The sequence below is a fragment of the Lineus longissimus genome, chromosome 7 (genome assembly GCF_910592395.1).
Source record: "Lineus longissimus chromosome 7, tnLinLong1.2, whole genome shotgun sequence".
Lineage (NCBI taxonomy): Eukaryota > Metazoa > Nemertea > Pilidiophora > Heteronemertea > Lineidae > Lineus > Lineus longissimus.
The window spans coordinates 8,346,105-8,371,108 of NC_088314.1; the positions used below are offsets into that span (position 1 = coordinate 8,346,105).

The window sequence follows — 25,004 nt, forward strand, 5'->3', positions numbered from 1 at the left end:
TGATTATTTCGTCCTTTCGACAAATTGGCACTGTCTATTTTGACACTGCAGGAAAATGATAGCGATATTTAGAGGCCAATATGGATATGGCCATCAGTGGGTTGGAAATAATGCACCGATAATGGCAGGAATCGTTATGATTTTAAGACTTCCTTATTCTTATAATACGCTCTTTTTTCACTGACAACTCCCTTTAATCCTCCGTAATGATGCTTGATGTGGGTCACACTCTCAGATATACAGTTCAATTCATTACTGTAAGAAATCAATCTCCCTGATGGACCGTTCCATCAAATGTTCCCCGGCCCTAAAGACCTACAAATTCCTCTCTTCCATTCACGCTTGCACTCTAAGCCATTGCTTACCATTCAAAGAACGCACATAGATGACACTACATTTATCAAACTTGAAACTCAGCATAGAAGAATGTCGCTCGTGGAATTCTCCCTGAGATGCTAACCCTCCAGTGGGAATTCTGTCATCGACATTCTACCTAAATTGGTTATATTTTATGTTTGAAGATTAATTGCGCTTTGAATCAAAGAAGGATTGTCAATGTAGGACAAACTTCTTGGTCTGAGTTTTCTTTGTGATGATGCTTTTTTACCACGAGAGATGTCTTTATTCACCCTTTGACTTTGACAGATCCCCGTGGTTTTGTCATCCTGATATGTCATGTGCCTTTGATTGATCAATCAATCAACCAATCCAGACACTGGCCTCTGCTATCCTTCATCTGCATTTCAATTTTCCAGTTGAACTTCCGAAATCTTGATTTTCTTCCATTTAACGTCATTTTGGCCCTTAGTGACATGCTAAATTGAACCCTTTGTGTTTTCACTGCTAATCTAGCTAGAGAAATGTTTGTGATGATTCAGATGCATCCACGAAATGGCATAAATGTTTCATCTTTTGCAATTGGCTTGCAATGGCATGCGTGCTGGCCATTTAGCATGCAGCTTGAAATCAGATGTCATCGGGATCAAGCAGTAATGTGGGCAAATTGAAAGAGACGCTTACGTGAAGATTTGCGTAACTTGCATGCAAGCATGGACTGAAGACTTAAATTTATATAAAATAACGTTTATGAGAAGAAAAAAAAGTTACTTTATATAAACGTTTGCTTGCACCAGTTAACCTATAAAGAACTGACAAGTTCTATTCCATGATGAGTTCTGAATTGATCGCTACTTAATAAAAAAACTAGATAAAGTTAACCAATACATCCTCGGTTATTATTCCTCACCAAAACACCACTAATGACTACATCATAGCCGTTTAGTTTTGGAGGAAAATTGTTTATGAGAAGAAAAAAAAGTTAGTTTATATAAACGTTTGTTTATGAGAAGAAAAAAAAGTTAGTTTATATAAACGTTTGCTTGCACCAGTTAACCTATAAAGAACTGACAAGTTCTATTCCATGATGAGTTCTGAATTGATCGCTACTTAATAAAAAAACTAGATAAAGTTAACCAATACATCCTCGGTTATTATTCCTCACCAAAACACCACTAATGACTACATCATAGCCGTTTAGTTTTGGAGGAAAATTGATCCGTACCATTTATGGGCCACTTTATTGCGACTCTTGTGATTTAGTGCACAGTAAACATTGATTTTTTTCCAGGGTTTCTGTGGCTCTCCATCAGGGAGCATTCAGCTAAAATAATGGACATTGAAATGGAGAGCGATTCAGATCAAGGCATTACTCTTTTTTGTCTTCGGCCTCTTATGGTTGCACTTATAGCTTTTATAGGAAGAATTTGCATTCAATTTGTTTGTCTTGGATGTCTTTTTCAGGGCACTTTTGATCTGACAGAGAAGCCATTATTGCTGATGAAGCATTTTAGTATTTTTGGTGTAGTATCAAATTTGGATGAGATTATGCATTCTGTAGAAGTAGTCCTTTTAAGTTTAGTGATCTTAGATGTTTTAGTGCTAAAGCTAGCATTGTCTAAAAACAGCTATCTGAGGTTAGTTAGGTTCCGTTGACGTCATAATACCACAGATACTGATTAAAGAAGGTCAAAGTGGTGAACAGAGCTGGGTTTGAAGCCATGCAAACCTTTGATTGAAACTTAGGAAACCTTGTCTTATAACCAATACATCCTCATATTCCAAGTCCAACCCTGCTTGGAAAAAGGTGCCATTTCTAATTCTCTGACCACCTCCATTACATATTTAGCCCTGCTCCAACTATTTCCCCAAAGGGAGGGAACTGAAGGTTAACTGGCAAATTGAAATGAGTTTATCAGGCAAATGTAAGGTGCCATTTCCAATTCCCTGACCACCTTCAATACATGTTCAGCCCTGCCCATGTCCAACTGGTCCCCAAAGGGAGAGATCCTTGAACAGAAAGCTTCGTAAATTGGCAAATTAAAAATCGATACCATCTGACAGGAGCTACTGATGGCGCTACTTAGGTGCCAGCGATCATTACCGTGATATCATCGCCAACAGGTTGCTAACTCTGAAGACTTTGAGAGCCATGCTAGCTCAGGGCTAAGTGCTAAGGTTAAGTGCTAAGTCCAGTTGGGGGAGGGGGGTGCTTTGTTGACATGGTTTGATTTGAGTTACCTTGTAGTGCAACCTCTCTAGTATTAGACTGGCATATGGTGTCCTTGAAGAAAAAGGCTGTCTAATTAGTGAGGTAACATTGAGAGTTATCAATTTGGGACCAAAAGGCGTATCTTCATTGATATCCCACTTCCTTAGCTCGTCTATGTTAAACTGCTGTTTCCATCAACATTGCCACCCGACAAACCTGCAATTACCACTTTTACCCACAGAGAAGCAGTCTTTCTACTGTTCTGATTACAATGAAAATTATCGCAGCAATAAAAATCCCTCGTTTGCTCTGCACTTTGTGCTATCCAGAAAATCTCCAACACTTGCCTCTGACACTCCTCCCAACTCAACTCCTCAGACCTGCTGTTAACTTTAAATTCCCCGAAGCCAACTAATATGAAAAATAGAATTACTAACATTCAGCATATGTAACTTTCTCCTCCCTTCAGGCAAATCAGTTTTTATCAAAGGAATTAGAGGCTTAACATTTTGTTGTTTGAGTTGATTGAATTAATTATGAATGACACCCACACTCACAAGTGGCAGAGCTTGGAGATTTGCCCTCGGCTTCGGTTTCATTATGAATTAAATTATGACCTTGTCGGTTTGAGCACTGCTGGACTGGGTGCACCTGGCCGCTGGCTCTCAGTATCAGTTCAACTTCAGTGTCTGCTGATGGATAGTTCTTAAAAATGGAATTCGGTGCTAGTGAGTCGAGCCACTCTGTCAAGTTTGAAGTTGCTGAAAAGTCATGCTTCTGGAATTTTGAGAGGGGTGGTGATGCCTGGTATTTTAAGCTGTAGGATGCCCTCTGGATGTGCTCAGAGGTACTGCCAGTTTAAGGTGGGATGCCTGAATTGAACACATTGTGGGTACAACGCCTGTCAACCTTTGAAGCTAACCTTCCAGGGCTCAGTTGCTTAATCGGCATCAGCAGTAACTTTGGCTTGAAGACCTTACAGTACTTTTGTAAATGAAATTTACTGAAGGAGATTGTGCTTAGTTGAGACAACACTGGCATTTCGTCTCTACTGGCGATTAAGAAACTTGCTCTTGAAATAAGGAAAGGTACTTTCCTTTATTCACCTCATTGCTTCTATGAGCAGACAATGTTGTCAGTATATCGATCATGAAGTTCGGACCATGATCCGTGATCCTCTCTTTGGAATCATGATCATGATAAAGGCACTTGAGTTGCATGACCCTTAGACCTTGCCAGAGGACCTTCTCCTGCATTCGGTCTCTCAATGAATCAACAAAGAAAAAATCTGCTTGATTTGTCAACCCCAATTAATTTTCTTGCACAGAAATAACTGCCAAAGCACCCTTGACTAAAATGGTCAAAAGTTTTTAGCCTCTGAAGGGTACTTGAAGACTGTGTCTGGTTGATTGGGAGGTCAGGAGCTGGAATTAATGGCCCCTCTCGTCTTTCTAAGTGTGTTACGTAAGTACAGTCCAGGTCTCATTAGACCTGAATTCTGTGTACATCACCCTCTCTAATAGGCGCATTGCACCAGTAAAGTTGGGATGAAATAATGGGTAGATATGGTGATGACTCAAATTCATTTGCTTGCACACCTCATTCAATATCATCCCCGGCGGATATACATTGCCATACTAGGTAACTTTTGAAATAATGAAGAAATCAACGCTAGTTAACAAATAGAGTCCTCCGGGGGACCAGGGAATGGCCAGAGGAAACTGTGAGTGTTCTTGACACATTTGGATGCTCTATAACTTCTGTTCATGCCTTGAGGCGAGTTGGTTGGAAAGTCTCCTCGGCCAGGGGAGAGACACGTCCCGATCGCCCGAAACCCCCGGGGCGATCCTTGTGGCTTCTGTTTCCTATTAGCTGATGATTGAAACCAATTGGCAATTAACGGATGGAGAATTGAGCAGATGGACTAGGCAGGTTTGGACCAAGTCTTCTTGGGTTGTTTCAGCGGCACAATTTTGCTTGATGAAAACTGTTATTTCTAGCATTCTTAAGATGGATTATGTAACTTGTGTGTGGGTTTGTGGGTTTGATGTGGAGATGATGGTGGGGTCCTCTCTTCTCCCTACTTCCTTGACATATCACTTCAAAGTTCTGCCAAAATTGCAGTGTCTTTGGCTAGCAATGCATCTCAAATTTTCTGAGACAGTTTCGCTTCCCCCTGTGTCAAGTTCAAATTTCAACTCTGTTGAGTCCCTGGATTGGTGTCTGCCAGTCAGCCACTCTAAGCTTTATTCCAATCCAGACTGCTAAGTATCAATGCAGTTCAAAATCTCCCTTTTGAAACCTTTGCAAAGAAGAGCAATATAAGATTGCTTTAAATAATTGTTGATCCAGTCTGAAACATTTTCTCATGAAAGTCTCCCTCCATCTCAAAAGGAAATTTCTTCGTTGCATTGATTTTGGCATGCCATCTTGGTTTGCTGTTGTTAGAGAAGGAATTGTTCCCTGTGCCAAATTTCCTGTTAATTACAGCGTCATTGATTGGTACTGAATTCAGAGCGCTTGGCTGAATATGCATGCCGTGTTTTCTGCATTAACCAAGTGGAAAAGGGAAGAAAAGTTGTTCTGATGCTGTTTGGCATTACAGTAAGTCTGAGTCGAGAGTCGTAACTTGGACAGTATCCAAGCCACATTGTTATTCATGGAAAGCAAAAAGAAACAAGATTAGCTGATCTCTGTTACAATGATTTAGGAAATGCAAATTTGTCTTAATGCTGTTTGGCATGCCGTCTGTCAATCTATTTCTCTGACTGTCTGTCTTGAAGTTGGTTAACATAACCAAACTGTATTCCGGCTTTTGTCATTCTGGCAGAGATTTGAAGGGCTCGTCATACATTGCTTCACCAAACGTCTGATCATGGTGACGGGCAACATGGGTCCACTCCCCAACCCTACCTCCTCTATTTGGTTTGAATCAATGATTGGCTTTCTATTCGAGATGATTACCCTTCTTTTCATGAGAAGGTTGCAAGCCTGTTGTGGCTAGTGGTCAAACAAAGCTAAAGATAATCTCTGTGACATTGCCCCTCCATTTGTGCTCCAGGCAGGATTGATGTTGTTTTCAGTCATCATGGGTCATGATAGCAATTCCCCTGGCCCCCATAACTGCTGTCAGTTGGCCAGGATTGACAGCTTTTAGTTATCACAGTCTGGGATGAAATGAAACAAGCACTCTCAATACTCCTAGCCCCCTTTCAACTGTAGCAATCAGAACCAGTGTTACCATTTAGGACTACAACCTTTCTTTCACAACAGCGGTTAGTGGTCAGGGATCAAATAGAACCAATGGCTATCATCTTCAGACACAGCTGCTATCAATACTGGTCATCATCATCATCATTATAGAGGTATCATTGTATCATCACTTGTGATTTTACCATTCTATGATCATGGTGGTCAGAGAGGGCAGTCATCTCAACTGGGCACCTAAAATGTGGCACTAAGCCCTTCAACTTCAAAGGTAATACTATGTTACTCCGGCCAACCGTTGCCTAGTTTTGACTGGGGATAACTTATGTCAAGAGAGGCCATGCCACTGGATGCTTGCTAAAATTGGAGTCAATTAAGCCAAAGTGCCTGCGCCTGGCTTGTGGCAGCAACTGCATTGCCTACCACTTGGTCCATATATTGAACCCTCTCAGCTCCGGAGTGGTAGAAGCCACAAGTATGGTTAGACCTCTTGAGTCTGTTGTGATGTCAGGCTGAGAGAGAGAGCCCTGACCACTTGTGGTGTGGCTCGATAAGATAGGATTGGAACTGGCAGTGTGATTTTGACTTTGTTGCAAGAATGATTAGGCTAATAGCCTGAGAGATGCCTGGCATTCTAGTTCGCCTGAATTTAAGAATGTGTGGACGTTGGTGCTTAGTTTCGAGTTGATAGTCAGTTATGACTGGTGTCTCTCTGGACCTAAGTGAACCACGATTCTTTTTATGATGTTTGCTCTATTTCAATAAACCATTCTTGACGTTAGCAATCGTGAGAACAACTCGCAAAACTGAGAATAGAAAATAACCACAATCATGTGAGAATTCCCTGTGGTCTACTGGTTTGACCAAGCAAGTGACCTGCCGTGGCTTGGACTAATTCTGTTATTGATTTCTAGGAGCAGGTGGTTCTAGAACGACCCGCAGGGTATGCTTTTGCCGTCTAAGACTAAAAGACCCCATCAGCTGATGTTAACAGCATTATCCCCCAAGTCACTCTTGTTAACCCGATGTCAGCTATCGCTTCTTTCACCATCTTGACGTGTCCTTTACTTAGGCTTGAGAGCAAGGAGTAATTTTTTAGTTGTGATAAGCATTTTGTGCTGCCGGCAATAACCTTGAACCTTGAAGTGTTAGCAGCCTTGTGGTAGACAACAACAGGCATCTTCTGCAGATCAGTTCCAATTCTGTATCAATTATAAAAAGGGTCAGCCACTCCGTGATATTCAGTTAAGAAAAATACATGGCTGTCACGGTGGAAAAGAGTATGAAACGTCCAAACAAGGAGCTATCAGCCGCTTGTCATCGAGATTACCATCATTAGGAGAAGAAACGGTCATCCTGTATGAGATGAGCATTCACACCAACATGCGCCAGTTCATGGCAAGGCATAAGCGGGCAAAACGTTCCAAGGTGAGACGTGACGATAAAACATAAAGAAAATGGTCAAGCGATCTTGTGAAAAGAACATTATCGAGTAAGAATATGACAAACTGTTAAAATGATGAGCTCAGTTATGATCACAAGACATAATAGTCTGAATCACTTTGTGCCGCCGTGTGAAAAAAAAGCGGCGGTAATGCATGTCCATTCTCAATGACGCCCAAGAGATGCCAAGTTACTCACGAGAGTTTGGCAAAATGATGTCCGTAAAAAATTCGATTTAACAATGTCCATCGAGTTGACTCTAATCAAATCTCTTGTCATCTGGAGAGTTGGCAGGACTGTCATTGTGCCCATTGGAGTGATCAGTCAATGTCACAAGATTGATGAGCAGTGTTATGACTATTGACAGTGATTCGAAGTGACAGTCAAGTTACATGGGAAACTGGCTACACTTTGCTCTTAAGCCGAACTGCATCGCAACCTGCAATATCTAACCAATTGTATGCATGTGTTTATGATCACCATCCGCTTTGACAAAAATCGATTGTTTGCGGGTTGCTTTTCTGAGAAGTAATAAAATGCTCATGCAAAGTTATGATATTGGTTTTAAGGTTTTGACTGAAGAGGTTGAAATATTTTGAATGAGTCATAAACAAAGTTAACATTCCATGTCGCTAACTTTCCTTCCTGTCATCACCATCAATCCTTTGTCACAAACCATTTCCTTCATATCCCTTACCTCGTAACCCCCCAGGCGACCCGATGGTGAGCCAACTCTGCATCCTGTACCCTCTATTTACTAAAATGATTGTATTCTTCCTAATGGTGTAGTTTTGACTTCTGAAGAACAATAGTCATTTGTCTTGAAGCGATGTTTGTCTGGTGTGTTGACTTGGAGAAGTGTCCTCTGATGATCGCAAAGATGACAGAAGTCTTGGAATATTTGATTATAAGGATGCTAAAACTTATATACCTCCTGAAGGACAGTTGAACCATTAGTTCCTGTCACCTCTGATGTCTTGGGTGCGATTCCAGGAGATGCCTTGCTTTGGCCTCAACTGGAGCGAGGGTGTCATTGCCTGAATGGCGTATGATATAATGCTCTCCAGTTAATTGGGATAGTCATTGTTTTAGTATGTGACTTGACTTCCGTAATCGTGAGATTTATTAAAGTGTCCATATCTAGGGAAATCGGGATTTTATTTGTGGCATTGTTTTGATATGACGCATCAGCGATAAAGCAGATACTCGGGCTGTGAGTTATTGCTAGAATCCTGGATTCTGAGAATAGGCTCTGCTTGCCATAAAAGGTTTACCCCAGAGGCTGAAATCAGTGTGACAGTTTCAGAGGTTTTATGCTAAAAACAGTTTTGCAACCCTTCGTATCAAAACTTTCCAGTCAGCTGTATCCACATGATAATTTCTACACCAACATCATTCCACTTCACACCTCGATGCCCCTGATGACAAATAAAGATCTTGGTTTCTTTCAGAAAGTCACCGGTGAGGCATCAGCCTACACAAATCCAACTTATTGCATCCACAAATACATTTATCACAAGTTGGGGGACTAGCAACTTTTCCTTATTGGATTTAAGTGTTTACTTGTACCTCAGTGGCTGGTTTCACTTAAAGATGGATGAGCAAGTTGTGCAGTATGGTGCTTAGATTAGTACATTGCTCTGTTCTTGTTTGGTTGAAAGTTATTATAACATTGATGCCAACCTTACCATCCTATCTGTACCTGTAGTAAAAAAATGCCCCTTGGGTGTATGAAAAAAACAGGTTTCACATTGAAAGAAGAAGAATCTTTTCACAAGACTACAGCCAGTGTGCATCACTACTAGTCAAGTAAAGTTGAGATGACATGGACACACAAGTAAGAGACTGGACTGGCATTCGATCAGTCCTCATTAAGGGCGCTCTTGAGAAACTTCGATGACTAGTAACCTTATGGCGAAAAGTGGTAATTATACAAATTTATTGACGTTCTCCTAGTTGAGCCAAATCTGAAGAGTTTTCGGAAATTCCTTGTGACGTTGAATGGCCATGGTTCATCGTTGACTGGAGGGGAGAAAGCTGTAGCTCATGTTTTCCAGAATGTGGCGCTGAATCACGAGAAGGGATTGCCCGTTTTGCAACAACGCATTGTGGGTAACCTTTTGAACAAAGCATCATGGGTAACCTTCATTGCTTCCTCGAGAACTGAGACGTCACCCCCTCCCCCATACAATTTCACTGATTAAATTGCTGCATCAGCTATCGAGGTTGATGTTACAACTAAATTGGAGAGTTTCTGAAAGTGTCTTTAATGGGAACTACAAAGGGTAGGATAATTGCAAATTGAGGCCATTGATGAGAACCTTTTAGGACAGTACGCACAATTGTTCGTGTTAATATGCAGGATTGTTCGCAGTTATATGGCAAATTGTCCACGTTAATATGGTGATTCTTCGGCGTAAGTGAGGATTCATGTTGGTGGAAACAACGACATAATATCATTACCGATGTCACACAGAAGGAAATGAAGTTTTGTAACCGATCTCACACCTTTATTTCGGAGCAGTTGGCACTTCCTCTATGGGACTTGGTTTCTTGGTTAACGATAGGGCAACGATAATTCAGTGGTAAACGATATTGTTGATAGAAGTTATTAGTTAATGAGTTCCTTTGATGTAAATATCGTGACTGCTGTAACCCTGAATTGGTGCGCAGTTGGTTGTGGAAATGATAAGGGAGAGATTTCCATGTTTGGAGGACTCGCCACATCAAAAGCCATGAACCCCATCTGAGGAGCGTTCATCAACAGGATGGATATTGAAGATGTCATTTCAGAATCGAGGAGGGGATCGAGGAGGGGATCGTGAATTTAGTCACCTTGTGGGGTATGGCTGTCACCAGTGTGCCTCGTGCACTTGTTTTGAAGTACCCAGTAGATATTGAAGTTTATATGAGACAAGGACAAATGACTCTGAAATCAACAGTTATGAGTTATGACTTAAAATATTGGCAAAGGGAAAGTTTTACACTCGAAATTTTCAGTTTCCTTAACAAGTTCTGCTCCACTCTCCGCTCCCCCCTCCCCAATTTCAAAATAACGATATAAAAATATGGTGATCAATACATCGTTCCTTGATCATTGAAGTACCCATACTAGGCTTTTCACCTTGGGAGTTCAGAAAAATATTTGTTGGTTCAAATTCACTGAGATTTTATTTGACGATAAATCTTTCGATAATTCAGCTATATTTTTGTCTCAAGGAATGATAAAATGGTGAAAACTCGCAATCTGCACCAGCATATCTTAGTCATTGAGTAATGTTAGATTGCCAATTAGTAATCATTAGACATTATTATTTATGGGATAGATTACCACTTATAGTAATCAAGATATTGTTCGCAGTGTCATTTTACGATGAGCTGGTCGCTGATCCTACAGCTCGAGGAACTTTTAGTTGAAAACTTGGTATCACTGACAATACAATTACATGTAATCCCTGGTGATACAATTAATGTAAATGAAATATGTGAACAATAAAATTATCAACCAATATGTGTACATGTGAATTCTGCTTCTCGAACTGATGTATTTTCTATCTGATGAAAACAAAAAACGTATGTATCTTCTGAATTCTATAAACTGTAAAAACAGTGTTTAGTTTGTTACAGATTTTGCATTATATTTGAACGATGAAATGTCCTCAAATTGAGTCAATAAAATACTCATACCTGTGTGATATTTTGAATATCTTTTTGTGTTTTTATTCGTCAGTAACTGTAATTTGGAATGCGATGTTGTGATATCATTGACGCTTTCGATACTTTAATTGTGTAATCTGAGACTAAAATAGGAGTATTGTTTGGACAATTTTATTCTCGATGCTGTAAAGTTAATAAATGTTAGCGTTCTGATGCAGAAATGATGTATTTGCTGATCACACTGAAGATATTTTCCGAAAATTTTGACTGTTTGGCCTTCGCTTCCAGATGTGTAAACCCTTGTGCAGTGAGGTGGCTGTTGACCACAACTTAAAAACAGTGCCCTTGCACCTCCAGGAGGTTTTGGATTCTGGACAACTCAATTTGGCAGTCTTGGTCAGTTTACCAAAGAAAATTACCACCTTTCAAACAAAAAGGAATGAGGCATCCCTCACAAAATTATCTTGTCTGAGATACTTTTACTCTTAACTAGAAGGTAATTAAACTAATTGCCACTGAGTCGTTAAGCTAATTACTCTTTCAAACACAAGAGTGAAAAGGCCTGCTCATTTGTACAAGATGGCAGTATACCACTGTCTGATATTCTTGCTCTTGTTGTAGCTGATTTGCAGCAGACTTGACCGAGAGGTCACACTCCTTAGGCCATTCAAACGATTCTAAGTTTCATACTGATGATATGGGTAACTTGGCTTAAGCGTGCATTATGCTTCTACAGTAATGACATGTTACAGAGGGAGAGGATATGGGTAAAATGGAGGATGCATTTCCAGTGTGTGCTCGTTGTGCTTCAACAGCAACAGTACATTGGTAAAATGGAGGATTTGTTGCCAGTATAGGACTATATATATATATATCATTAAGACAGAAACTAAGCGAAAATAGTTCTTGTCATTGGCAAAAGTAAGCTTGGAGATCACTTTGGTAAGTGCTGTGGACAGAAGCGTACAAAACATTTGCCCTGCCTAACACATTGTTGAGGGGTGTAAGAATTCCTTGGTGGTTTGCTGGTGTTTGGATTGTTATCAAAGACTAGGCTGCAATAACAACCATCCCTCTGTGTATATGAATGATGGCTATCTGACATGTCTGATATATAGGAGTGCATGGCCTACGGTACTGGTCAAAGTAACATCCTTTTGTCTCTTGCAACATTTGTGCAATAGTTTGAGGAATTGATACTGAGCTTGTTATATGGTTTTCTCTCCAACACCAAGGCTGAAATGTTGGTCAAAACTTAGCTGCTTTGCTAGAAATTGCGTGGAATGTCTGCTTCACCCAAGCGATGTCTGGTAAGAGGTGGCAATTTCCACTCTAAATCACCTCTAAACCATTGAAATATGATGTTATTATGATGGGAGAACTATATTGCTGATAGTAGGAACAATAGTTTACTTTACAAAATACCCCTCTCGGTCTTAAATTGCCTTGGCTATCATACTTCTGGCCATTTCCTTCCTACTGCAGTTGCTGCACAGACGGGCAAGTCAGTAAGACATAACTGACTTGCTCCTGATCAGCTTGAGTGTATCCATCCAGCTTCCTATCTCCTTTTATCTTGATATTCCATGTTATATTTGCAATTTACTCTGTACAAGCCAGGTTAGATATTATTTTTTTTAGCAAATTAATGTTTTTTCCACTGATTTGCGGATGTTAGAAAAACATGTTGTTGATATGAGACATCGTTGATGATGCAGCTGTAGGTGTTTCTGAGTTCAGTTAACCCTAAATTGCTGTGAATGAAGTGAAATGGTGGCTCAGTAACACTGCTGGACTACCAAGAAAAACATGCAGCCCAGGGGTCTGTCATAATCCTTTGGGTCTATGGGAACCGGTAGATCCTCTAGCAGAAAGAGGGGTTGCTTTGAAAGCAAAGGAAGCAGTTTCATGTCACTTTTGCCATCTTTCCGTTCTGTTCAAAAGAAACCTCATCTCCGTTTGACCGTTGGTAATCCATGCCATGGATAATAATAGCGAAAGCAGCCATCCCCTCCTTCTTTTCTGCTTACTGACTTCTGAGATCTACCTATTCCTATGCGAAATTTCCCGTCGCCTTTCTGAGGTCTTTATCAACCAAAATAGCATGCCGCTATTCATCTTGTATTGCCATGGTCTTTGACACGGTCTGTATCACAGACGCTAATAGCCTCCAGTTGCTATATTAGCCCTGTGTCACCGTTTCTGCCTCGGGCGTCGGCCACCCAGCTGACAACCAAAGATCATTCACTTATTGGACAATAATTAGCTGATCTTAGAAGTGTTCCTTGACCGCTGCGGGTCTGTCCGCCCGCAGTGCTATGGTTTCTGCCTACAGGCAGGAAATCTGGTGGTGTGGACACGTAATAATGGAAGTAGAGTGGTCTGAGGGGATTAGGATTAGGGTGGGACATTCATATTTCGAGCAATATTTGGCTGCGCAATGGGTGCTGATGTTATTTTAGAACCAGTCATGGGTGGGACTCAGATGGTGTCTTAGAATACAGAGTGTCTGAGGTGATGGGGCACTGTCACTAGGGTGAATAACTCATCTGCTTTATTACATAACCCTCAGTAAAATCAACTGTCGGAAATATTAGGACCTTTCCTCATTGATGTGATGAAGTGATTCAGTGTCTTAATTTTCCCTAATTGTTTTTCGTCATGGTGTCATCTTTGTTTGGAACTAATTTCAAGGTTGTCTTCCTGAATGTCTGTTATGATTATCATCTGGTATCTCTCATCCAGGATGGTCTCTGCAAGCATCCCCTGGGATCTATATGATTCCAAGTTATGTAAGATAAGAAGGGATGTCTAATGACCAATGTACAATGTACAAATGCAGGTTTCTCTGTTTGGTATATTTGGAAGTAATTTCAAGGGTCTCTTCCTCAATTTGCGTCAGATTATGGTTTGATTATGTCTGGGTAGTCATCTGGTTCTCCAACATCACCATCTTTGATTAGGAGTCTGAGTCAGTTTGACCAAATCATTGCACCCCGTCTGGTCCAGGAAGGGCTGATGACCTCATGTTCCCCAGGGATGATTTTGTGTCTCATGGAAGGGTTCGAGGAAATGTGTTGGGTTCTGTGGATGATCTGCCATAGCCATGCAGCCATAGTACTGGTCAGAAGTAATATGTTCCAGCAGTTGCAACATCAAATTCCACAACCCCTTTATGTGTTCACAAGCAGGGATCTTTAACCCAGTTCAACTTCGTAAATATGATCTGTGCACTGAACAAAATGGTTTTCAGATCTTTATTTCATGAACAGTCATAAGGGCTTCTTTCTATAAGTTATAGATTATCACACACAATCATCTCAGAAACTGAGTTACTCATGTTTAATGATTTGTTTTAAAGGATTAAAGATTTAATTAATATCAAAGGTATCACGCTAGTTTCAGCCCTTCAGCCCAATGTTGATAGGGTTCCAGCTCTACTGTTAAATAAGACATGTAAGATATTCACCTATTTTCGATGACACATCTAAGTTATAGATAATGTCACGCACAATCGGATCTTGGAGCGAGTTACTCAAATCTAATGATTTGTTTTAGTTGATTGGTTCTAATGATTGAAGATTTACCGGAGATCAAAGCTCTGCCTCCCTGTGACCTTGGTTTGAAGGGATTCTTTGTGATTCATATCGTGTGACAGTCGCAGTCTGCACCTTCTAGGGCTCAAGTTGATTTAAATAAGATTGTAGATTCCTCTCGGGGGTCTTGTGTTGTGTGATTCAAGAGTTGTAGCGGAGTTCTTCATTCAATACGGGACTTGCCGCTAATAATCAATGCCTGACATCATCCCCTGCAGTGCCAAAAATATATTTTCAGGTCTAGTAGTAGTAAATTTCCAATCACGTGACATATTGAGTGATGTCAGGTACCAAAGCACCAAGTCCCTGACATGTAGCAGATGTCGTTTTGAAAAGAAGTCTGAGGAATTTTGAATAGTCTTAATCTAGTGTTGTCAAATTGTGGAGTTAATCAGCTCAAGCTGATAAATATATATATGAAGACGTCAGCAATGTCATTATCCTGCAAAAGTGGACTTCCGCTGATGTGTTTGTCCAAATTTTTTTCAAATTTTACTTATCGTGTGTTCCTTCTTCTCTTTGTAGATTTCTCGAGTGAAAGTACAAGATTGCGCACAATACTTGACATGTGACAAATGTCTGGCTGCCAAGGACCCCTACTGTGGTTGGTGTGCACTTGAAAACAAGTAAGTGTCATACCAGAGGGCACAGGTGCACCCCTGTCAAACTAGGCTGATTACAAACAGATTTCCCCCGTCTAGCGAATTTCGACTTTAAAATTGCACCTTACAGACGTCTTCAGCAGTCATAGTCAATGCCTGTCGACATCTTTTCTTTAGCTGTATTAAGTCATCCAAAACAAAAACCTAACCTTTACCTTCAGGTGCACAATCCAGGATACATGCCCCAATGCCAACCAAGGGATGCGGTGGCTCCCTTACAGTGGCTACAGATGTACCAACATCACCAATGTCCTTCCAAGACAAGTGCAGATCGACCCCACGAAAACCACAGCGGTAAGTCAGAGAGTGGTTCCTCAGAAAATGTAAATTAATGGAAAGGGTGGTTGCAATTTGATCCCACAACCTCTGGGTCAGGATTGCAGCCCTGGAACCACTCTTTCAATACTACACATCACATTACCCATGGCCACGTGTGACAGAAAAGCTTCCCCAAGGGTTAATAGCTGAACCATATTGGTCAGCGCGGAGATAAGATAAAATACTAGTCCAAACACAAATTCTTGTAAGAAAAAAAAGCCTTGATATTGAGATGATTCTTGTTCAATGGTTGTTGACGAGCATGTTAATGGCTGGTCCGTACCTTTATCACCTAGAATGCATTGATTATTAACCATATAATCTTCTAGAGGCATCTTCTAATCAGTACGCACTGTTATAAAAAAGGACGACCGCAGAGTTATGTGGATACCTGAAAGTACTTTATCAGTTACGTGTTTGGCGTGTGTATTGTGAAGGCTTGCGGTGCGGTATTGGCAGGGCTTACGGTGCGGGCGTGCTGTTAAATAATCATTAAGCACTTTTTACGTCTCAGTTTGCTTTTTCCTGTCACCTGTTCGACTAGATCAGATAGCTTCCATTCTACTTTTCGTTAGGGAATGTTCAGCCTTAAAGGTGAACTATTACCCAATAAGCAGTAGTTCCTTTGGTACTGTTTGTATAGTCTACATCGTGATAAGGTCTTCTCCTTAAACATGATGGGAATGCCGTTTGTACTCACTGGTGGGCCAAGAAAATAGAAATGCAGTTTTACGCATTGCCATAGTGCAGTTATCTTGCATGCAAACCTGCACTTTCTGTCTAGAATGACTTGCAAATGCAGAATCACTTCAAAATTGACTTAGTCTATTCAACGTAGTTGGAGGCGTTTCAACTACATGTTAGATATTGCTATTCCGTGAGCCTTTCTTCAGGAAAGTTCTCATGATATCCCAATTTTTCAACTTCCAGCTCCAGCTGACTGTAGAGAATCTCCCGGGACTGCCGCAAGGTGATCAGTACCACTGTATGTTCAAGGGTTATGATGTCACACGTACAACCTCCGCTACCAAGGACAACGTGACAGTACAGTGTGACACGCCTTATCCAAACCTTCTGCCACCCATTCCAACCGGCAATGGTAAGTTATGGTAGGAGTTGCCTAGGGTGGGATTTGGATATCTTGGTCTCACCATTGGATGCTGCCCTATCCCATGTTAAGCCACTCATAGTTTACATAGTACTGTGACTAGGCACACTCTCTTGGCTTAAAGTCCATCAGCAGTTCATCTGACCTAGCTGTTACTATTAGATTGAGGCCTGTTATACTCCAAGGTGAAAAGAAGAAATTTGGGGGTAAGGAACCTTTCTCAGAGGTTCTAAGGAACAGTGAGTCAGGAGTGTGTCACTTGCGAGGTTCATCTAAACACGCCGTATTTTCTTGGAACTCATCATTACTACCTGAAGCAGTCCTCTGACTTGGTGGGTTGATAACTGATACTTCTTGAAATTCCTCAATCACCAAGGCCTACTACATTCCTGGCTAATTTGTAAAGCGAGCTAGCTCTATTCAGTTTCACTTGTGGGCTTTTGATAACTAATACTTCCAAAAATTCTCTTGTTTCCTTCAGCCACCAAAGCTGACATCTGCGGCTTGGTGGAGCAAACTACCTCCACCAGATCTCTTACTTGTTAGCTTCATTACTAATACTTCCAACAATATTCCCTCCATACCCTCATAACCAAGGCTGACCTTCCTCACTACCCTAAGTGGCGAGGCTAAACAATGCTAGCAACTCAAATTAGCAGTCACAACCACGGTCCCAAATGAGTCTGGTCAATGTTGATCAAATTTTCATCCTGGTGATATGCGAGGTGTTCCGGATCGAGTGCGTGTGTAATGGGGCTTGAGTGTGGCTAGGAATAAGTGGTTTTGCTTCAGAGAAGCCCATGGAATATTTAGAAGTTCGCTTGAATATTTGAAGAAGTTGGAAAGTTTAGTTGGAATGAGATGTGGGAACTTGGGTAATCTTGTATGGGTTTCATCCCCCCTAACATGGCCAGTTCAGCCCACTATCACTTTGCCCAACGGCTGGTTCAGCCCAGTTATATGTCGTAGCGACCTGTGTCACTGATCCTTCTTGTGACTCTATATAGCAACAAAACCAAACAGAATGAAACAAGGCTTAATGTTCTTTATTTGCCACGAAAACAAAGTCAGCTTAACCTACAGTTGTGCAGTGGTTTCGCGGATGGAACAAAGTCCGAATGGAACGTTAATAAATAAGACTCGCTTTGATCCTCCATTACAAAAACAGTTGCAGGAAAATTTCCCAATAATTTACCTTACGTTAAAATGAAGCCAGCTTGATGGTGAAAGAGGAGTTGTCCTTAACCATTATAGTGGGCTATTTTGAATTATCTGCAAACATGACCTGTGCTCGCAAATCAAATCCCAATGAACAGATGTTTAGCTCACCTCTTAGCAGAGGTGAGCTTATCCCATACCGTGGCGTCCGTCGTCCGTCGTCGTCGTCGTCGTCGTCGTTGTCGTCGTCGTCGTCGTCGTCGTCGTCGTCGTCGTCGTCGTAGTCCGTCGTCCGTTAGCAGGGCACGTTTCGTAACTGTTAGAGCTATTGAGTTGAAACTTGGTACACATGTACCCTTATGTAATGACACCTTGGAGACCAAGTTTCGGTCCGATTCGTTTCATGGTTTGGCCACCAGGGGGCCAAACGTTAAAAGTGAAAATATGCAATATCTCCCTTAATAGTAGTCGGGAAATTTTGAAAAAAATATGGTAGGTACTTCTAGCAAAGGTGCATCATATATCCTCCGGGTTTTTGATTTGACCTCCTTTTCAAGGTCACAGAGGTCAAATGGTGTAAATTGGCCGTTAGGATGTAACGATGGCACGTTTCTAAACAGCAATGACTATTGATACCAAATTTGGTACACATTTACCCCTTAGTCAGGTGATCTCAGGGACCGAAGTTTGGTCCAATATGATTCACCACTTGACCACCAGGGGGCAAAATCCAAAAACCTTAAAAATGTGATTATTCCTTAACTTCTTGCCCGATTGCCACCAATTTGATATCATGGGTACATCTAACCACCATACAGTATATGTCACACAGGTTTTTAATTTGACCTTCTTGTCAAGGTCACAGAGGTCAAATGGCGTAAATTCGCCGTCAGGCCGTAACTATGGCACATTTCTTAACTGCAATGACTATTGATCACAAATTAAGTACACATGTACCCCTCGGTCAGGTGATCTCAGGTACCGAAGTTTGGTGCGATCTGATTTGCCGTTTGGCCTCCAGGGAGGGGGCCAAATCCTAAATTCTTCAAAATGCCATTATTCATAGTAATGACTTGCCCGATTGGCACCAATTTTATATCATAGGTACATCTAATTCTAACAACCATTCAATGTGTCACCCGGGTCTTCTTTGATTGACCTACTTTTCAAGGTCACAGAGGTCGAATGTTCCGTAAATTGGCCATTTTGGGGAAATTGTAATTGCTTGGACCTACATCAAACCTAACACTACATGACACAATACCATGCTCTTTATCCATCTTTCCTCCACATGAGGTGAGCACAATGGCCCTGGCCATTTCATTTTGAGTAAAAACCAAAAATGATGAAAATTTTGTCGAACCAAAACCTGATGCGGTAGTAATTTGAGGTTTACCCTATTAGACAACCAAGAACTTAATGCGAGGTATTTATTTCAATTCTAAAAGGGCTCCTAATGAACACTTGCCGTCAAATTTAAACCTAGCAGGCCTTGGTTGCGACACCAAGGACCGACGTAATCATATAAGACTTGACACATTTTCCATTACAAACATTCTGCGACCGAGTCCTTTTAGAATATATCACACTTCATCTTTGTATTGTTTCAGACCATATCAAAATGCAGCTTTCCATTGGATTGAAGGACAAGGAGATCGTCTCGACCAACTTCACTTTCTTCAACTGTGAAGTTCATACATCGTAAGTGTTTCACCTCTACTTCTACTTAGCTACTTTTTTTGGGTTTCATGTCACTCCATGATTAATGTCAATGGATTTGTTAGTAACTGTGACCACTGCACACTGGCACTGGGGCGGATTTCATAAACTTTCATTAACCAATTGAGCATTATGAAATAATCGCACATCAAAGGGAAAGCCCTGACGACCTCCTCGCCAGAATTAACAAACGATTGCAAAAATTCTAATCAGGAAATCGTGATTTGAATCTCATAATATTCGTCGCAATGAGGTTTGCTGTGGGTTTGTAACTTCAAAGTTATTTCAACCAATCACTTCCAAGGTAAAATCCTGCCAAGAAATTTTAAAGGAGCCAGCTATACCAAGCTGGTCTCAATTCTTAAACGATATAAAAATTGACAATGAACGAATGAAAATACATCTGATTGACACCTCGGTCAGTCGTTTTTAGCTCCATAATCATGAAAATTATAGTGAAGTGCTATTGGTCATGTTTCACATTGACTGTAAAATAAGATAGTTTTGTTAAAGGGAGTAATACAAAGGGACACACTGTGAGGTATCTGTAACATCTGTTTGATGAAAAAGATAGTATACCTGACATCAGATACGTCTGTTGAACGTGTGTTTTTATTGGCAATGACATTGCCATAACATTATTAAAAGGCATCCCATTTGAAAAGACGGACCTCATCATTAAGTATAAAAATACTCCTTTGGACATAAAAATCAAAGAGTCTATCGAAATGACAAAGGTTTCGTTTCTTCTTCAAAATACGTCTTGTTTTCAATGATTAATGATATTTTATGTAATTTGACCATTGTGACATTTCTAGAGAAATCTCTGAATCCGAAACTGCCAATTACAATTAAAGTAAGCGACAATGATATTAGTTACAAGTGTGTGTGCGGTATTTTTTGCGATACTTAATGCTGCATACTTCATGTCTTGTAGAATACAATCCCCATAGGGCATGATGAGACTCAAGTGTCGATACAACGTCATAAGAATAATGTTGTTATTATGAAGTCAGCCTTTGACTTATTGGAGATGATATTGCACATTTGGAGAAACATTATCTATGTCCTGTTAGCTCTAAACCCTTCAAATGGCCTGGCTTACCCCACAACCAGAGAACCTGTCAATGAAGGGATGGTAAAAAAGTGTTTGAGGAAAGCACTTTTTAGCTCACCTGGGTGAGGTTATGTCATCACGTCTTGTCTCTCGTTCGTCGTCTGTTTGTCGGGCCGTCATCATGGCTTGTCGATTGTTCATCTGTCCGTCCATCCGCCTGCCGGTCCGCCGGGCCGACCTTCATCCATCCGTCAGTCAACAATAGTGGCACGTACTGTTGAGTCTAGAAAGTTGAAACTTGGTGTGTAGATGTCTTATAACAACATGTCTTGACACACAAAAAATCATGCCATTTGACCTACTTTCTGGGCTCCAGGTGGCCATCTTTGAAAATCTTATTTTGTCAATGTCTCATGAATGCTGATAGCTAAAACCATGAAACTTTTACTGTCAATACTTCTGATGAGACAACATGTGACACTTAATGTCAATTAACCTAAACTTTAAAATGTCAAATATTTCACCAATAACTAAATCACTAAAGTCTACTGCATCTCATCAATTCAAAATTTGACATCTCTTCAATTTCCCATCAAAATTTCGTTCGGTTAAACAAATAATTGATTCATTTGAAAAGTTTCAATCATCAACTTGTCCTGTGTCGAATCACACGAAAAATAACTAAAAAAGTTTAGTTCCATCTTTTTGATAAAAATTCATTGGGCACAAGACAGGTATCTAAAAGTTTAATTATCTCTCCTGGTGAATTAAATTTTAAACTATTACCAGTAATTGGCAGTGTTTTGTGCAGCCACCCATGTGATGAACTTTAAAAAGTATACAACGTCTAAAAGATTTAATATTCTGTGTTTGAGAATCAGTCTCATTAAAAACTTTATTGATTCGCAAACGAGCGATTAAAATCATTGTCACCTACAATCTTGACGGCATGCAACAAAAATCACTCATTTGCATTGGTCATCGCTGGTGTCTGCGACAAGAGTCTGTGATCACAGCAACCTATATACGATCGGTATCAAACACAGCGATTACCGGTTTTACCCACACACAATCCATCTTTTGTCGTACAGAGCAGTGATTATAATCACAGGTCACAGCAATTCAAATCGTTCGTTTGCGCGGCGCTTAAACTTGCGTAATTATTATTAATATAATTTTTTGTGCAACGGAGCTTTAAATCCCGGTGGTAATTAACTCGTGAAAAAATGGATGGAATCGGTGAGCCGTATCCAAACTATTCCATATTCTATATCTACCCGCCGAAGCGTACCGTAGATGATTTATTGCCGTTTTACCACGATTGATTAGCTCGGAAATCTATCATTTTGTAACCAAATGAGTTTGATCTTCCCATGACCTACGGTACTTTGTAAATACGACTTTTTGTCAAGCGGTTGAGATTAATATTATCCTGGCGGTGACTCACGGTGATATCTATCCGCAGTTTGTTTTGTGCAGAATCTGATTTTTACGAAATTGCCAGCATTTTTCTCGAACGGGAGCAGGTGTTTTCTGCGGTTTTTCCATTTCCTGCTTTTCGGGAATGAAAATTGCTTGATGGTCTTTGTGATTGAAACGCTGCGTTGAGAAAAGATACCCATAATATGTTTTTTTCTCTCCATTATCGACATGATTGGCTTGATTCTGCCTGGAAAATGGGATTTTTTTCTATAACGGTAGATTTTTTGGGGCAAGTAGGTCAAATGGCATTCACAACTAGCATAGGATAGTTATACCCATTGGCATTGGACACCCAGAGGCCAAACACTAACTTAGATGAATATTTATGATTCGACTTTGGTAAAAAATTCTATGATATAAAACATCCCTATTGAATCCCACCAGGAGGCCCAGGTGGTGAATTAGCATGCATGGTCAGGAAATGGCGAGCTCGTTAAATTTGATGAAATATATATTAGGAGATGAAACCAAGCAAAATATGTCTTAATTGACCAGACATTTTATATTGATTGATATAGGAAAATGCATAGAACTATCCATTCAAGAAGGGTTGAAACGATGTTAAGTCGTGTTTCAAGTTAAGGCTAAACTTCCTACCTATAATTTTGTACGTGAATGTGCACTTTACTGGAAATTTTATTTGGATAATAGCAAGTATAGAGACTTGATTTTAGTTAGAAATTCATAGAAATATCTAGGGTTGAAACAAATTGGAGCCATGTTTCAAGTTAAGATGACACTTTCTACAGAAGATTTTGTACCCGAGTGGGGATTTTACTACTGAATAAATTTGGTTAGTGTCTAGAATTGAAAAGTGTCAAATTTTCATTTGGGTTGGCTACGAGTTGATTCATACGCTGGTTGTGAGGTTTATATGCAAATAGGAGAATGTTCATCTCTTGTTGGCGGGAGCAAGTGAATAAGATACCGAGACAAAATGCGGCGGGAATACTAATGACGATTCGTTATATGTTGTTAAATGCATACATTGCTTGATTCTCAGGCTGGTAAGATTGTCTATAGATCATTGGCAAGGACGAATCAGTACATGTCCTGTTACCAATTGTGTGTGTGCCATGTATAGCGCTGGTCACTTTGATGTCTGCATCATGGCAGGACATCTTAAACCTAACTTGCATTGAAAGCCAAAAACTTATATCAGAATCCCTATGCATCATTAGTCTCTTTACATACACTTGTTCCATGCCCGCCAACACTCGCTGCCAGTAATCAAGTTCTAAACCAAATATCTTGTTGTAATCATGGGCCTGTGAAGATACACATATATTGTGTGGGGGCTTGTCAATTACTATGTGAATGGTCAATTTAGGTATCTTCACTTGCCTGTGATCACATGGTGCAATAGGAGTCAATTTTGGCGGAGAGAACGTCCTTCGATCTGCTGGGAGAATGACAGGACTGCCACTCGGGTGTGATCCCCCTGTTACACGGCCCCTACCCGCACTCACCACTCACAATAGCTCCAATCGATTCCAAACCAAACCCAGGACACTGCGTATAGATTTCGATTGGATTCGCCATTGAGTAGATCACGTAGTCGATCCTCTAATACCATGACTCGAGAGCGTGACGCTGTAATCGGAAAATCCAATGAGATTTTCCGTGATTCGCTACGATTTTCTGTAGTTCATTGCTAAAGAACAAGCGGGATGAAAACATCACAGGATGAAATGGATAAGTCCATCGATAATGGGCATTAGACAAAAAGCTTCAGAAAAACATGGAGAAGTTCTTTTGGGGAGTTTGAACTGTGAAATTGGTGTATTTCAACTTGAGGGGGTTCTGTGGGATCGTTTGAAACGAGTAGATTATGTGACTTTGTTTAAAGTTAGCAAGGCGTGTCAGTCTGCAATGAATCGCGGAGGAGGAGGCGGTTTTGGCTGAGGATCAATTTTGAATGAATAGAACTGAAAGGCTTGATGATAAATGAAACCGATCATTAGAAATGCGGTGTAGAAAAGATATGTGATTGACTAAATGCTTGTTTGGATCTTTCTTTGAACAAATTGTTTTAGTCACCCAGCAATGGGTTATCAGGCCCTAGAGAGACCCCTCCATAGGAATGCTGTAGACACCTGTCTGTACTGCGGTGACAGCATATAAATGAGCCACACAATGATCCAAACATTTATTCATAAATTCTTGTCACAGGGCAGCGAATAGCTGCACCAGACAGGCGCAATTAATTTCACATTCAAGCAGTGCGGGCATGTCAGATGGTTTTGAAATTGTTGCGCTAATCCATTTTGAGCTGGTAGGCTAGCAATTATCAGGGTATTAAAGTTTTCATCAGCGGTAATCCGCCTGTAAGCTGTTGACAACAATATTTCATAAATTCGACATTCTTGAACAGGATGTGGATCACTTTGTCAAGATTTTGCATTCAGGGTGTTTTTCATTGTGGTCGCTATTGCATTGGTTGAAGTTCATAATTCATAATTGTTAACCCTTTGCCACTGCAGGACCACCAAGATCGTGGCATAGACCTAGAAACATTTGAAATCATGTTAACAGCAGCTTGTAGACGTGTTATCAGATGGTGCTGCCATTTCCACCATATTGGGGACGCCTTCAACATTGTCTTAAGGGCTTTATCTTTGAATTATGATGTAATTTTGATGGTTTAGTTCGACTTTGAGATTTTGGGGGTTGATGGACCCACCATAGGGTGTAACACAAAGAATCCCCCAGCCAAAATGCAATGCCAAACCATGAATAAATCACTGCCCCTTTAAGTTAGATCATGTTTACTTTGTATAAATGATACCCTTATGTGTACTTGTATGAAGCCGTGTGTTCTTGTACGCAACATTTGATGAAAAAGCATCATTTCCGATAAAAATCATGTCTGAGCAATTTATGCTCTTGGAGATTGATAAAAAGCTTTATAAAATTCTCAAAGGTTTTCTCTGCATCTTCTTAGAAACCTCATAAACGTCTGTACCGCCTGGTTTGCTAAGGCAACTTCCTTTCTCTAGCGTTGCTTTCAAAAAAAAAAATTTAAAAAGGATCGTTTTCTTGACTTTGT

At 40.5% G+C, this 25,004-nt stretch overlaps 1 protein-coding gene across 5 annotated transcripts in view; it reads left to right on the forward strand.

Annotated features, from left to right (window-relative positions):
- LOC135491390 (plexin-A4-like) overlaps positions 1–25,004 on the forward strand; it is a 219,650-nt gene that overhangs the window by 119,283 nt on the left and 75,363 nt on the right. For all 5 annotated transcript variants that reach the window (XM_064777229.1, XM_064777230.1, XM_064777228.1 and 2 more), the window contains exons 5-8: positions 14,977–15,077; positions 15,275–15,407; positions 16,362–16,530; positions 19,308–19,398. In XM_064777229.1, the coding sequence (XP_064633299.1) occupies positions 14,977–15,077; positions 15,275–15,407; positions 16,362–16,530; positions 19,308–19,398 (494 nt within the window). The remainder of the gene's footprint in view (positions 1–14,976; positions 15,078–15,274; positions 15,408–16,361; positions 16,531–19,307; positions 19,399–25,004) is intronic.